The following is a 13,666-nucleotide window of genomic DNA, read 5'->3' on the forward strand; positions in this document are numbered from 1 at the left end:
GCTTATCTCCTGAAACCAGTTTTTAGTACTACCTCACTGAATTTAGGTGTTGTGATAAAAAAAGACAATCTCAAGCCTTAAGTTTAATAAAAGCTCTTATCATTACCTAATTTAATGAACTTCCTAGTATGTATGTTTCTAATCACCTCGTATTTGTAATTCCAAGAAGAAAATTAACTGGAAATGTATCCTGAGATATTCTCTTAAAGCATAGATCACATAATTCTTTTATAAAGGGTTAATGACAAATGGGTGTCAAACTCATCAAATGAGATATATGCACACAGACATACATGTATATACAGAAAATTGAGTTCTATCTATGCCTTATTTCATCTCAATACAAGCTGCTACATACCTTGTTCGTTGACAAGCAAAAAACAGTCTGAAGCTCTGTTTTAACATATAAATTTAAAGAAGAGAAAAATCCTAAGAAAAACCTTCCCACAGTATTACAAATATTAAGCATACCTGGGATATTCTTCTGAGGTAATGTAAACTACATCCTGTTCTGACACAGATGAGGAAAAAGGAATAAAATTCCCATTCTGTAAAGGCAAAAGCTCCAATCCAATCAGTTCACTGTAGACTCCATCAGAAAGCACAAATTCTAAAAGATGAAGCTTTTCTTCAGCAGTTCCACTGTGTCCAGATTTCCTTAGCACTTGCCGCACTACAGCAGGAGTCACTTTTTTCACAGCTTTAGCAGCAGAAATAGTAAGATGCACTGCACTAGCAATATTTGCTGGTACCTTGGCAATCTGCTTCCCTGAATTCTGGAGGTAGTTGAGAACAGACTGTGTGTACTCCAAACTCTCATCCATTTCAGAAAAGTGCACCTGCTCCACCTTTATCCACTGATTACTCACTGAGTAAATAACTGTATGCTGGAGCAGGTCTTTAAAGAGAGGTACTACAATTGGTTTCCAGGGTACCCTGATTTTGTTCTCATCAGGCCATAACCTATAAATTCTTTCAGGTGACAATGGAAAATCTGAATTCTTCTCAGTCTCCATCCTCTTGATAGCTTCCAAAATAAGGGTGGTATATGCCTTAGGCACTATATTTACCACAAGAAGATCATTCCACAAAGCTGCTGGATCTCTCCACTGATCCAACTCTCGCCATTTGATACTCCTCCTGTTGTCTGTAAGACCAAAGAAACCACTAACATGAACTGGAAGTCCAGTTTTGCTTTCTTCGCCTGGAGGCAAAGGCAGAAAACAAAATGCTCTTCCTGAAAAGTCTGCTACAGCTCCATTTTCCTCCTCATTAGTTGCTAAAGACATGGCTATTCCAATAGTAGGAACAAATTTCAAGTCATCAGCTAAACAATCCAGTTCTGTACACATTCCTCGACCACCCACACAATTACACACTAACCAAGATGTTTTCTGTGCGTCCTTAACACTCTCATCCTCTACAACTATATTTACATGGTATGTCACACATGTTATGCTATTGCTCGGAACTCCCTTACAATACTGATTTATTGCAGTTCCCAGGATTTTGATAGAATTGGGTCTTTCATGTTTCAAGGCCTTGTTCTCACTGGCAGTTACTCTAAAAACCAGCCTCTCCGTTCCATTGGCTTCCCGAACGTGCAATGAAACATCCTGAACGCTCTTCAGGAACAGCAATACTGTGTCTGCATCTGCTCTGAAGGATTCAAACAGCTCCAAAACCTTCTGCTTGTCATAAACATTGCTGCTCAGCTGAGAAGGCTGCAGACGAAGTGGGAAACGAAAAAATGTACCAGGAAAGTTTCCGTTCTTAAAGGTTTCCTTAGTGCTGCCAAATACACCAATGAAAGGAGCAAATTGGTCTGTAAGTTCATTTATTTCCTTGCTATCTTCTTTTAGATTCCAACATTGGCCCGACTCATGAGGTCCAAAGAGGGTTTGATGGGGATCAAGCATTCCAATCTGGTCACCACTGAAGATGCTAGGGACATCTGTATACATAAAAATCAATAATTATTAATAATCCTAAAACAACTTTAGAAAATACTTTAAAAATATAGTGTTAAGGAACAAATTTTAAAAAGGCAAGAATAAAATATTCTAAAACTGTGATGAGCTGAGTACAATCCCCAGGGAAATGGCTGAGTCACCAACCCTGGAGGTATTTAAAAGACATGCAGACACAACCCTTGGGGACGTGGCTTAGTAGTGGACTTGGTACCATTAGGATTATGGTCGGACTCAATGCTCTTAAAGGTCTTTCCAACCTACATGATTCTGATAACTGATAATTCAGTGCCTACTAACAAGGAACAAACAAGCACACACCTATTCTGCAACTGAACATATAAATACTCATTCAACCATTTGAATTCTAGCAGACAGTGAGCAACATCAAGTACAATTTCTTTCAACTACATACTTTTATGTTTCCAGTATTTTCAAGAAACAAAGGAACTAATTAATTTACTACATGTGTGTTCTACTAGACTCATACTTTGCAGAACTTGAAGGCTGGCAAACAGTAATTCTGTACATTCAAAAGCACAAAATCACAGAATTATTGAATGACTGCATGTATTAATTCATGCTCTGCTAGGTAAAATATTTTTAAAAATATCATGTGTCTTACAAATTCACAAGGTAAAAATTTTTATTCCAGCAAAAATTTGCCTCTTGTACTTTACTATTATAACTGTGGAGACTGTAAGCATTATTTATGCTTTTTTGGTACCACAATAAAACATTCTGGAAGAATTTCAAGAAATTTCAAGGCTGAATATTATAAGCTTGCAAAATAGTATATACTATCTCTTTCAAGTTTAAGTGTGCATATACCTCTATTACATAGTATCTTTTCTAACTATAAATAAAAATCACTACTTACTATACAAAGAACCTGCAGAAGACTTTGAGTCTAGGGAGTAGAGCTTTCACACTTCTACTTGGACATCTACCCTATATTATGAGCCTCTACGAAATGAATAGCAGTGTATAACTGAAATATCAGTGTAAAGGAATGTTTATTTCAATATAAAGGACTAAGTACATAATGATGCTATTAGAACAATCTTCTTTGAAAACTTTCCAAATCAAATAGATACCTTATATGATTAGAGAAAAACAGGAATGTTTCATAAGAAAATCAATCTATCCATGAACTAATTTTAAAATACACTATAGCAAAAATATTAAATGTCTTTGAATATCTAAAGTCATTTAACTATTTAAAACTACAACTTTTTTTTTAAATAACTACTAAGATTACCTGTTATATGATAAACTGAATTAAAGCCAATTCCAAATCTTCCAACTTTCAGGGGATCATCCTTCTTTCTGCTTCTTGCTATTTCCTGTATACCATGCCAGTCCTCGGGGGTGAAAATTGCATCATTGTATGCATAAAATGCTGGCCCTATAATAAACAGGCAAGAATTTAAAAAACTACAGAAGAATAAAACTATTTAATGTTTAAAATTTCTAGGAAAATGAACTCAGACCTAAGAAAGCATTTCTTTGACATATATGCATGTGCAAATTTAATGGGGAAGCTATTACTCTAAGCTGACATCAAATTATGCCTGGTAATGAAAAAAAAAAGCAAAATGCAAAAGCAAAAGCAAGGAGATGAATTTACCTCTGTAAATGGTACTTTATATTCTGATGTGTTATTTAATTCTTGCATCCACATTTTAAAAGAATGATTCTGAAAAGCTGAACAAAAAGCAGAAAACAACAAAACTCCTGAAGGAAGTTGTGTGGCACAAGGCTTAAACCCGATCTGTTCAGACTATCAAAAAGCTGTTTGAAAAATGTACTAGTCACAGTCTAATGATATCTCCATTGGAATGGAATATAAGGCAAGATAAAACAATAACCTGTGTCTAGAAAGTAAGACAGACAAATTCACATTAGAAGACATAATAAGGCTGATTAACAACTGGAAAAAAGCCAGAAGAAGTAGTGGATCATCCATCACTGCAACTTCAAATCACAACTGAATGCCTTTTGGGAAGACTATGCAAGCTAATTTTAAAAATAATATAATTACTTCTAAATACATAATTGACCTTTATCTCACAAAGCCATAGTAAGTGATGGAAATGCCTTAAAGTTTCAAGAAATTGGATTTGCAGTATACAGACAACATGGAGCAAAGTCAGGTGTAAGGTCAAGAGAAAAAGAGATGGGGAAGAAAACTGAACTGCCTGGAGAATGCTGAAATGTAAAGGGCAAAGGTCATCTTTACATTAAAAACTAGTGTGCTGCCTTGGGCTTTATGGTAGCTGGGGGCTATGTTTTAGATTTGTGCTGGAAACAGTGACAATAACACAGGGCTGTTTTAGTTATCATTGAGCAGAGCTTATGCAGAGCCAACACCTTTTCTGCTTCTCATGTGGCCCAAACGGCCACATGGGCAGTGGGCTGGGGCTGCTAAGCAGCTGAGAGGGGACATAGCCAGGACAGCTAACCTCAAACAACACACATATTGAAGAATAATGGCCAAATTTAATAAAACTTATACTTACCCTGATATTGTGCCATGTCCTTTGACCATAACGTTTCTGTTCCATACTGAGTTTCATCATATAGAAACCGAACCTCTGTGGCACCAGCATCTTCTGCATTCTGTATCAGTTCCTGAGGCAGACAAAATAAATCAAAACAAAGTATAATGCAGTAATACATATTCTAGCAATGGCTTTTGAACTTACACAGTAGAAAATAACAAGCGTCTCAAGTGTAGTTGTTGTCATACATTTCAACCAAAATGGTTTTATCCAGTTTACAAGCACGAGAATAGTTATACTTATAAAACAAATATTCAGAAAAGTACTATAAATATTATTTGAATTTGGAGCTCAAATACCATACAAAAGTAATCACAAAGTTGAGAAGTAAGTTACTAAACTGTTACCACTATATAATCCTGAATCAAAGCTATAAAAGTCTCAAAACAAGGCAAACATGAGAAGAGAAAAAATATTTTTAAATTTATCAAAGTGTATTAGGTAAGTCGTTACAAACAGTTGTACAACAGAGAGGCAACCATTCACAAAGGGTAATGCACTCTTCTTTACATCAACTGAATTAGGTTCAAGTTAGCAATTCACACTATGAACCAACCATTCCTGGGTGCCCATGTTTCTCTCACCCCTCTGGCAAAGGGCTGCAAAGCAGTTCTGACCAGTAGCTCCCTAAGTCATGAGCCAACAGAGCAGCAGCCCTGTTTAATGAAACCCATAGACTGGAGAGAGGCTTATATTAAGATTATTTATTAAACAGTAGTAGCAGTAGTGAGAGCTACAGAAAACTCAAATGTCAGTAAAGTAGTTCTGTAAGCACGACCATTAATAAAATACGCCTATCCAGTTCTGTTTCCATCAGCAGTGGACACGTAAGCATGATTATAAATACCTACGGGATTACAGCCTCACACAATGGTCTGTTTACACTGAATCATCACTGTGCATCAGGGCTCCAGCCACATAAACACCTGTGTATGTTTATGTGAGGGTGTGCATGCCTGGCATAAGCAAGTATTTCAGCTAAATTGAAACACAACGTAGATATATCACAAGCAATGTATTAATACACTTGAATTTCATTCAGTTATACATAAAAGACTTGATAGCAAGATAAACTTGTACTTCAAAAAATGCATCAACTAGCAGCAAGTGTTTCAGATTAGGTTGCATTCAGGTATACTGTTGAGACTAAAATAAGCTCACTGTTATCTAATATCTGGTTCCAAAATTATAACCCTTTTATTTTGCAGTTTTTGACAGTATGTTCAGTCTATAATGTATATTACATTGTTACTTCTACATAGTTTTGAAGTATTATGAGATAGCAAGAAATATACCTACAGTTAAGCATAAATAAAAGTTTAAAGAATCTTCACAAGATATTTATATGCAGTTCTTCTTCTAAAAGAACAATCATGACAGTCCTTCATGAAGACACAGTAAGACAGTTTCCAGAAACATTAAATGCTAAGCATGGCAATCACCATGAGGTTAGACTTGCATTCATGCTGTGGCACATGGGGTAACTGCTACATTCAGCTGTAACAGCATTGTATCTGAAGAATCAAAAGACTGAAATAAATTTTACGGTATCAGCAAAATTCCTGGTAGTAATCTCTCTCTAACAATCTGTTAACCCTAAATTGTTAACTATGAAAATATCATCATTTCTACTTTTAGATTTACCTATCTGATTTCTAAGTACATTACCTTATTTCTCATGTTGGAATGAAAGTTTGGGTTTAAAATGTTGAGGATGTCTGAACCCTTCTTAATTCAAATGCATTCACAGATGCATTTAGTACTGAGAAATAATAAAAATGTAAGTACCCCTCCTAGGTACAATGCTCAGAACATACCCAGGAGGCAATTTGCCAAAACAGTTGAAGATATGCTTATCTTGGGCATTCCCACTAAGCATAATCAGCTTCTAGTTCCATGGTTGCAAACAAAACAACAGACATAAGGAACTGACATCATCTGTCAACTTTTGTATTTGTGTGTTTTGTATGTATGCATGTAGAGGTAGATAAGATATATCGGTATCAAATCCCATTAGCTAGAACCCAGCACTCCCACACACTGAGAAAATTAAGTTCCTACCACCCATGTGATGAAGCATTGAAGCATGCTGGATGAGAAGTTTAACATCCAACTAATCAACCCAGATGCTCTTAAAAAAAAGAAAAAAAAAAAAAAGATCGAACTGCTGTTTTCAGACATTAGCATAGGAAGCTATAATAAATCACACAATTTCTCTTCTACTCTTCTACTGAGCAAACTCAGAAATGTTTAAAGAAAAAAAAAAAAAAAACCAAAAACAAAAAACCACACAAAGCACACAGCTCACTTTGCCTGGTCCACAGAAATGGAAACATGTATCTTTTGTAGTACAGTGAATATAGGACAAAACAACCACAAGATTTGCTGGGAAGTGTTAAACTTATGTCATGCATATTAAATGACTATTAAAATACTATTTATTGTCTACCTTAAGAATCTGTCCTCCCTCTGGGTATCTTCTTAATATATCCTTTAGAAAATCAACAAGTGGTGGAGTTGTTTGTCCAAAACGACCTAAAAAAACCAAATAAATAAAAAATGGTACTATGCACTTAATTTCAGATTTTAAAAAATACTAAACAATTACTGGAAACAATAATTTCTTTAAATTAACTTAAGGCCTATTATTGCAAAATCTTGTCTTTCCAGAATGGGCATGAACCTGGTGCCAGCCTTGGTGTTGTCAGGGACTAGTGCTGGAGGGAAAAGAGTCCCAGCATTAGGAACATCTGCTCCAAGAGAAAAAGTCTATCACAAAATGAAAGGTTCAATACTCTTCATTTCAAACTCCAGTCTGAGACTGAAGGGCAGCTCCCTAAACCAAAATCTCTAAAACATGTGCTTCAAACAAATAGCAGTGATGCAATCCTCATAAGGAAAACAGATCCTAATGATGTGCCATCTAAAGGTTCTTCTTAAATTATTAACAAGTGATAACTGTCTCCCTCTCTTCTTCATATATACATGTGTTTATGAAGCACACAGATTCAAACTCACATATTACGTATATTCTGGAATAAAACACTAGGAAAAAAGAGCAAAGTGAAAAAAGGGGACAAATAAGAGTTCTATTTGCTAAGAAAGCATCAAGTAAAAACATCAAATATTTTGTCTTTAAAATTTTCTTGTGCCACTTTATTTAAGGTAACCTAATAGCATCAGTGAAAAAAATAAGCAAGAATTTGCAACTGACAGCTGAATGTGTGAAGTATTTCATAACTTCTGTTATTTTTGCAGTAAACAGAAGTATATGAAAGTCAATATGCAATAAGCACACCTCCAAAATAAGGTGAACTGATCAACAGAAATTATCTAAAATCAAGAAACTGATCTTCTCTAAGTTGGCAGGTGGAAGTGTTTAAACAACACATTTCATTCACCATGGGAACCACCACAAAAAGAGACAAATAGCTTTTAAGTGACAGGAATGAAAGAGCTTTTAAGTGACAGGGAAGAGAACTTTGTTCTCTTCAAGAGCAGAGCTCAATGCATGTCACAGCAATTACTCTGGCTATAGGTCATTATTTACTGCAACCTATTAAAGGCTAAACCTATTTTTCTTGAGTATTACAGCTGTTCATATTTAACACAAAACTGGTACCACAGATTTCAAGGAGAAAGTTGTTCTACCATAAGGGCAGTCAAGCACACAGGAGACCAGAAAATCTGTGCAGTCTCCATCCTCTTTCCAAGCTCAACCAGACCAACCCTCAAGTGACCCAGTCTGACCTCAGAGCTGCCCAACTCTGAGCAGCAGAGTAAAAACCTCCTGATGTCCCTTCCAACATGAATTATTCTGGGATCGTATGAAAAGATCATGCATTATGTTAGACACCAACAATGAATGAATACAAAGGGGACATTGATAATCAGAGTTCTTCAGCAACCCATGTGCTTGGTCCTAGTGACCATGCACTTCCAAGCTAGAAATTCAGGGCATGTCTTGATTCACCTGCTGTATAGAAAAATCTCTGAACTGGAAGACCCCAGAATGAACACAAAAGGCTGATACTGAAGCCTTCAGATGTTTTAGATTGACTTACATCAGAACTGTGGGCCAGGAAAGGTTAAGCACTTTATCTAGACATAGACTGCTTACAGTGACATCTCTAAGAAAATCTACAACCCTAGGCACCCTTTTCTTTCCCATGACAGATTTTTTAGGGCCACTGCAATTTATTCTCTATATACTGACATGGTGGAAAATAAGACTCTTTTTATTTAGTCTACCACAGCCTACACACAGCAAAACATCAGAGCAAGCAGTCAAGAATGACAGAAATGAAAAATGTTTGATGTCATAAAAACATAAGGTCCATTTTCTAATGTTTTCTAATCACTTCAGATTCTAGAGAATGTGAACATGAACTTCTGGCTAATATACAAACTTCCCTCTGTCACTAAAATCCATAATCTAGTACATACATGCCTTGAACAGGCTAAGAAATACGGTATTTTGTGAGACAAAACAAAATATCTCCATGAATATCTTTCTTCATCATGCCACCTGATTAGCATTTAGTTCATTGCCTTACAATGAAGTTATTGTGAGAATATTAATGTTAGCAGTCAAATAAAATAATCATGACAGATTTCAGTTAGAGCATTTCTGAAGATACTCAGCTATCAAGATACCATACAAAAAGATACACCTTCAGGTTTTTTTAATAAAAACGAAAATAACAGTCAGAATCAAAACAAAAAAAAAACAGCTATCAAAGAAAAACCCCTAAAAACAACAAAATCCAAAAATTTTCACTAGTGTTGTAATATTTTACATGGTGGTTACTGAAAAGATATCCTTTCAGTATCTGAATTGTTTTCAAGTATCCAGCTTATTTTATATGAGACAAGGCAGCTACAACACTACTGAAAGGCATGTTTTACTGATTCCAAAGGACAGCAATAACCTAAATTCTATACATTATATCACAGAAAAAAAAATAAACCAAGGCACTTAAAAAGAGAAGTTTAATTTTTCTAGAGCAGAATGAAAAGAACAAGTGACAAACCTAGGACTCACATGAAAAATAATTTCCTCCCATTTAAAGAAGATAAAAATTCAATTAACTCCATATTGCATCAGAAAATGCTTTGATCTTCCAGTTTTAAACAAATATTTTCCATACCTCCTCCTTTCAACCCTTTTGACTGAAGCTCTAGAAAAACTTGATTTTCAGACTGCTGAAGATCCACAATCTTGATACCATCAGATAACTGAAGGAAAAAATAAGACAGATTTTGGTCAGAAGTTTCAGTTTTATACTAAAAGGACCAAAACAAATCAGGTGGAAAAAACGCCTATAGAAGCATACTAAGAGCAAGCCATGGCCTCTTGCTTCTACAACTGAAAAAGTTTTGTATTCAGGGAAGTTCTGGAAACATAAAACTAAAGCAGTTATTGTTTTAAGATGCATGCCCACAAAAAAAAATTAACATATACAGGAAGTATATAGTCTGTATACTCCACAAGTACATCTGGGTATCCAATTTCATAGGGAGCTTAAACTAAGCAATATCAGCTCAAAGCAGCTGGAAAGATACTGTGTAGAGACAAAAGTGTGTCAGAGAAACACCCCTGAAGAATTCAACAGCCTCGTTCCCCATTACCTCTACATGCAGACTCACCACAGCAAGGTCAAGGTTGAAGGGACCACTGAAGTCACCTAATCCAGCCTCCAGTGCCCCACCAGAAACATCACAGAGAAACTGAGGTAAACTAAGCAACACATTCCAATGCAGCCACTGGGAAAACTATTAAGTAATCACAGCACATAAAGGTTTTGTTGCAATTCTAGTTTCATAAATGTGTCTCATTCATTTACAAAGTGTTGCTAGAAGACTCATATAAGACATATGTTATCCTGTACACAACAACAAATGCAAAATTGGAAGGCCACTGTACTAATTAGAAACTACATTAAAATATTATTATGTGAAATCATGTTATTATATTAGTCAATTTATAGTAGATTATGGTAATACTTCCTCACTTTGATGGGTAAAAACAAATCACTAGGCAGCATTAGGTGTTTACACAGACATAGATGCTTACAATCTAACTACATTTAATAAAAGACAGGCCTAATCCAGAGTATGTAATCATTATTTAACAACATTAGTAAGAAAAAAACTTAAATTTTTTTACTTCCACCGGTTTTAAATAGTGATCAAAACAACAGTGGATTTATTGTAAAACTGCAGAAATACTGTACTTGATTTGAACTTTCTCGAGACATAAAATTGAGTATAACTACTCTGAAGTCACTAAAATATAAAGCAATCCACAGAATGCTGGAACCTATCACCAAGCATTAAAAAGACAGACTAACTGAATATTCCAAGGCAAAATTTTTGTACCAAGACACCACTAGAAACTGGGCATTGAATAGATCCAAATCAATAGTTTAATATGGTAAGGGACTATGAGAGAAAAAGATACTGGACTTTACTTAACATCTGTAAATTGCACATAAAGAGTTCTCAAGGAAAAAAAATAATTTATGAATGAATATTTTCCTACCCAGAAAATTTAAAAATCATATGATCCCAGTAAACAGCAGTTCAAAAATTTATAAAATATTTTCAAATTTGCTATAGTACAGAATAAATATTCCTATATATATTCTAGTCTATTATTAAAAAAACACCAAACAAACAGAGTAGAAATTACAGTCTGCTTACTGACTGTTCCCTGCAAAAGATAAGTTTTCTGTGCCAGTCAGACCTTTGCTTCCAGGCAAATTTTAGAAAGTGACACAGAGTTTGTCCTCCAAAACAGGAAGGCCAGGTGAGAACAAAATCAAGGACACAAAACAGGCAAGAAACAAAATACAAACTACACAGTCACATTCAAACCTGAGCTCTCAAAGACTACTTGTGTTGCCCAGACTCTTAAAAGCTTCCTGAGCAGTACAACCAACATGTATCTTTCCTTGTATCATAAAATGGTTTGGGTTGGCATGGGACATCCGAAGAACATGTAGTTTCACTCCCTTCCTACCATTGCCATGAAAAGGAACTAGAGCAGATCTCTCAAAGCTCCATCCAGCCTGATCATCAACACATCTGGTCATGGGGAATCCACAACTTCTCTGGGCAACTTGTTTCAGAGTCTTATCACCCACATCCTAAAAAAATTTCTTCCTTGTGCCCAATCCAAACTTACCCTCTTCTGGTTTAAAGCCATTGTCCCTTGTCCTTTCAGGCCTTGGCAGAAGTCCTTTCCATCTTTCTTACAACCCCCCATTACATATAGAAAGGCACAGTAAGGTTTCCCTAGAGCCCTCTCTTCTCAAATCCCCTTGTCCTATTTAACACTAACTTCCAACCTCCTCTCTCTCCCCTCCTTGCCTCTGCTCATCCCATCCCACCAGGTCTCCAGGTTCCCATTTCCCAAGAGCGCAGCTAGAAGCTCACAAAGCAGTACTGAAAGACTTGACACCATGACTGATACCTTCAACAGAACAAGGTCATTCATTCATTCATTCATTCATTCGACTCTCTCCTGTGCCCAGACCTCAATTTTTAACTTGTCACTTTCATCTCACTGTGATGTCAGCTCTGCTCTTGAAACTGGCCAGAATGGCAGGAGGGCAGAACAAACACATCATACACCAGCACTCCCCGGTCAATTTCGGCTCTCCCCAACAACAGGATGAAACACACGAGGAACTTCAGGGAAAGAATAAATAAATAAATAAACACAAAAACTCGGATGATAGAAGCTGGCATCACCAAGAGCGGCATGAGGTTTGTCCAAACGACCTCCGCGCTCCCCGCGAGAGGAAGCACACCGAAGGAGGCGCTGGCCACGCAGGACCCGGGCCCCGGCTGGGACTGGCCGCAGCCCGGGCGCCGCCCCGCCCGCCCCTCACCTCTCTGCCGCGGTGCCACAGGCGCTGCTCGCCGCGGGGCGGCCCGGCCTCCGCCTCGATCCTCCTCTTCACGTCCCGCACGGCCGCGGACGGCGGCAGCTCGAAGGTCCTGCAGCCCAGGCAGTCATGGAGGACGGTCACCCGGGCCAGCCTGCGGCAACACGACAGACACCAGATGAGAAAAGGCTCGCAGCGCCGCCGCCCGCTCGCTTCCCCCTCGGGCACCGCGGAGGCCCGAGACGGGCGCCGGGAGCCCGCAGGCTGCAGCGATGGGCGGGCGGGCGCCTGTCCCGCGCTCCGACGGGAAGCGGCGAGGCCGATCCCGCAGCCGCCCGGCCCGGCCCGCACTCACATCCCGCCGCCGCGCACAAAGCACCGCTGCCCGGCCGCCGGCGGCGCGCCCCGCGCGGGGAAGGGGTGGGGCCGGCGCCGGAGGCCGCGGGCGGAGGAGGCGGGAGCGGGGGAGGGCCGGCCTGGGAGCGGCGGCCGGGTGCGGGCTGCGGGCTGCGGCAGCGCCCGGGGCTCCTCGGCCTGGCGCTTCCCGCTCCCCGGGGCCCTCGGGACAGAGAGCTCGGGCACCGGCAGCGGGGCAGAGGCTGCAGCTTCCATGTACGGCGTGGGCCGTGGCTGAGGGTGGGATCCAGACATGGGACCGCAGGCACATCCCTCCTTCGGCAGGGAAGCACGCTGGTGTTTCACGTAATTCACAACATTCCACCGTATGGAGCAGACATAGTTACAGCTGATAAACTTCATTCTTTCTCAAGGATGCAAAACAGAGAAGGAAACGTACCTTTTCTGCTCTCTGTCAGAGAGCCTGTCAAAGGTGCTACATCCTGCCCTATCTCACAGGATGTATGTCAAGTCTTCCTACCATTCAAGACTTAAGGAAAGGGCTTTCTCTCCTGAAAGGTGAGCCCTAGATTGCCTGTGATCCCGATGAGTTGAGGGGCCCAGCAGAAAGGCTAGTGTTCATCCTGTACAAAGTTCTGTTCCCGGGGCCATGGGCTGTGCATCTCTCAGGGGCTGCACAGCAGCCCTGCTCCGAAGGAGCTGAGGGATACCAGGCTTTCCAGAGCAAGGAAAGCGAGTCTCTGCTCAGTGCTGATGAGGCTGGCTCTGGGGTACTGTGACTAGAACATAGTGATGCTTTGGGATTGCCTTGTTCCCAGGCAGAGAGTTACTGACATGGTCAGTGCGTGACCTACAAGGGGTGTATGAGACGAGTTGGGGG

At 39.1% G+C, this 13,666-nt stretch overlaps 1 protein-coding gene across 2 annotated transcripts in view; it reads right to left on the reverse strand.

Annotated features, from left to right (window-relative positions):
* Window positions 1-13,666, reverse strand: part of SACS (sacsin molecular chaperone) — a 52,010-nt gene that overhangs the window by 19,457 nt on the left and 18,887 nt on the right. Inside the window, exons 1-7 of one of the 2 annotated variants that reach the window (XM_056481992.1) lie at window positions 12,785-12,835; window positions 12,433-12,583; window positions 9,685-9,772; window positions 6,984-7,069; window positions 4,493-4,604; window positions 3,232-3,378; window positions 472-1,954 (exon numbers count right to left, since the gene is read on the reverse strand). In XM_056481992.1, coding sequence (XP_056337967.1) covers window positions 472-1,954; window positions 3,232-3,378; window positions 4,493-4,604; window positions 6,984-7,069; window positions 9,685-9,772; window positions 12,433-12,583; window positions 12,785-12,786 — 2,069 coding nt within the window. In that variant the 5' untranslated portion in view covers window positions 12,787-12,835. Of the gene's footprint in view, window positions 1-471; window positions 1,955-3,231; window positions 3,379-4,492; window positions 4,605-6,983; window positions 7,070-9,684; window positions 9,773-12,432; window positions 12,584-12,784; window positions 12,836-13,666 lie in introns of those variants that run through there. The other variant, XM_056481982.1, reaches the window with a different exon arrangement.

The sequence above is a fragment of the Oenanthe melanoleuca genome, chromosome 1, assembly GCF_029582105.1.
Source record: "Oenanthe melanoleuca isolate GR-GAL-2019-014 chromosome 1, OMel1.0, whole genome shotgun sequence".
Lineage (NCBI taxonomy): Eukaryota > Metazoa > Chordata > Aves > Passeriformes > Muscicapidae > Oenanthe > Oenanthe melanoleuca.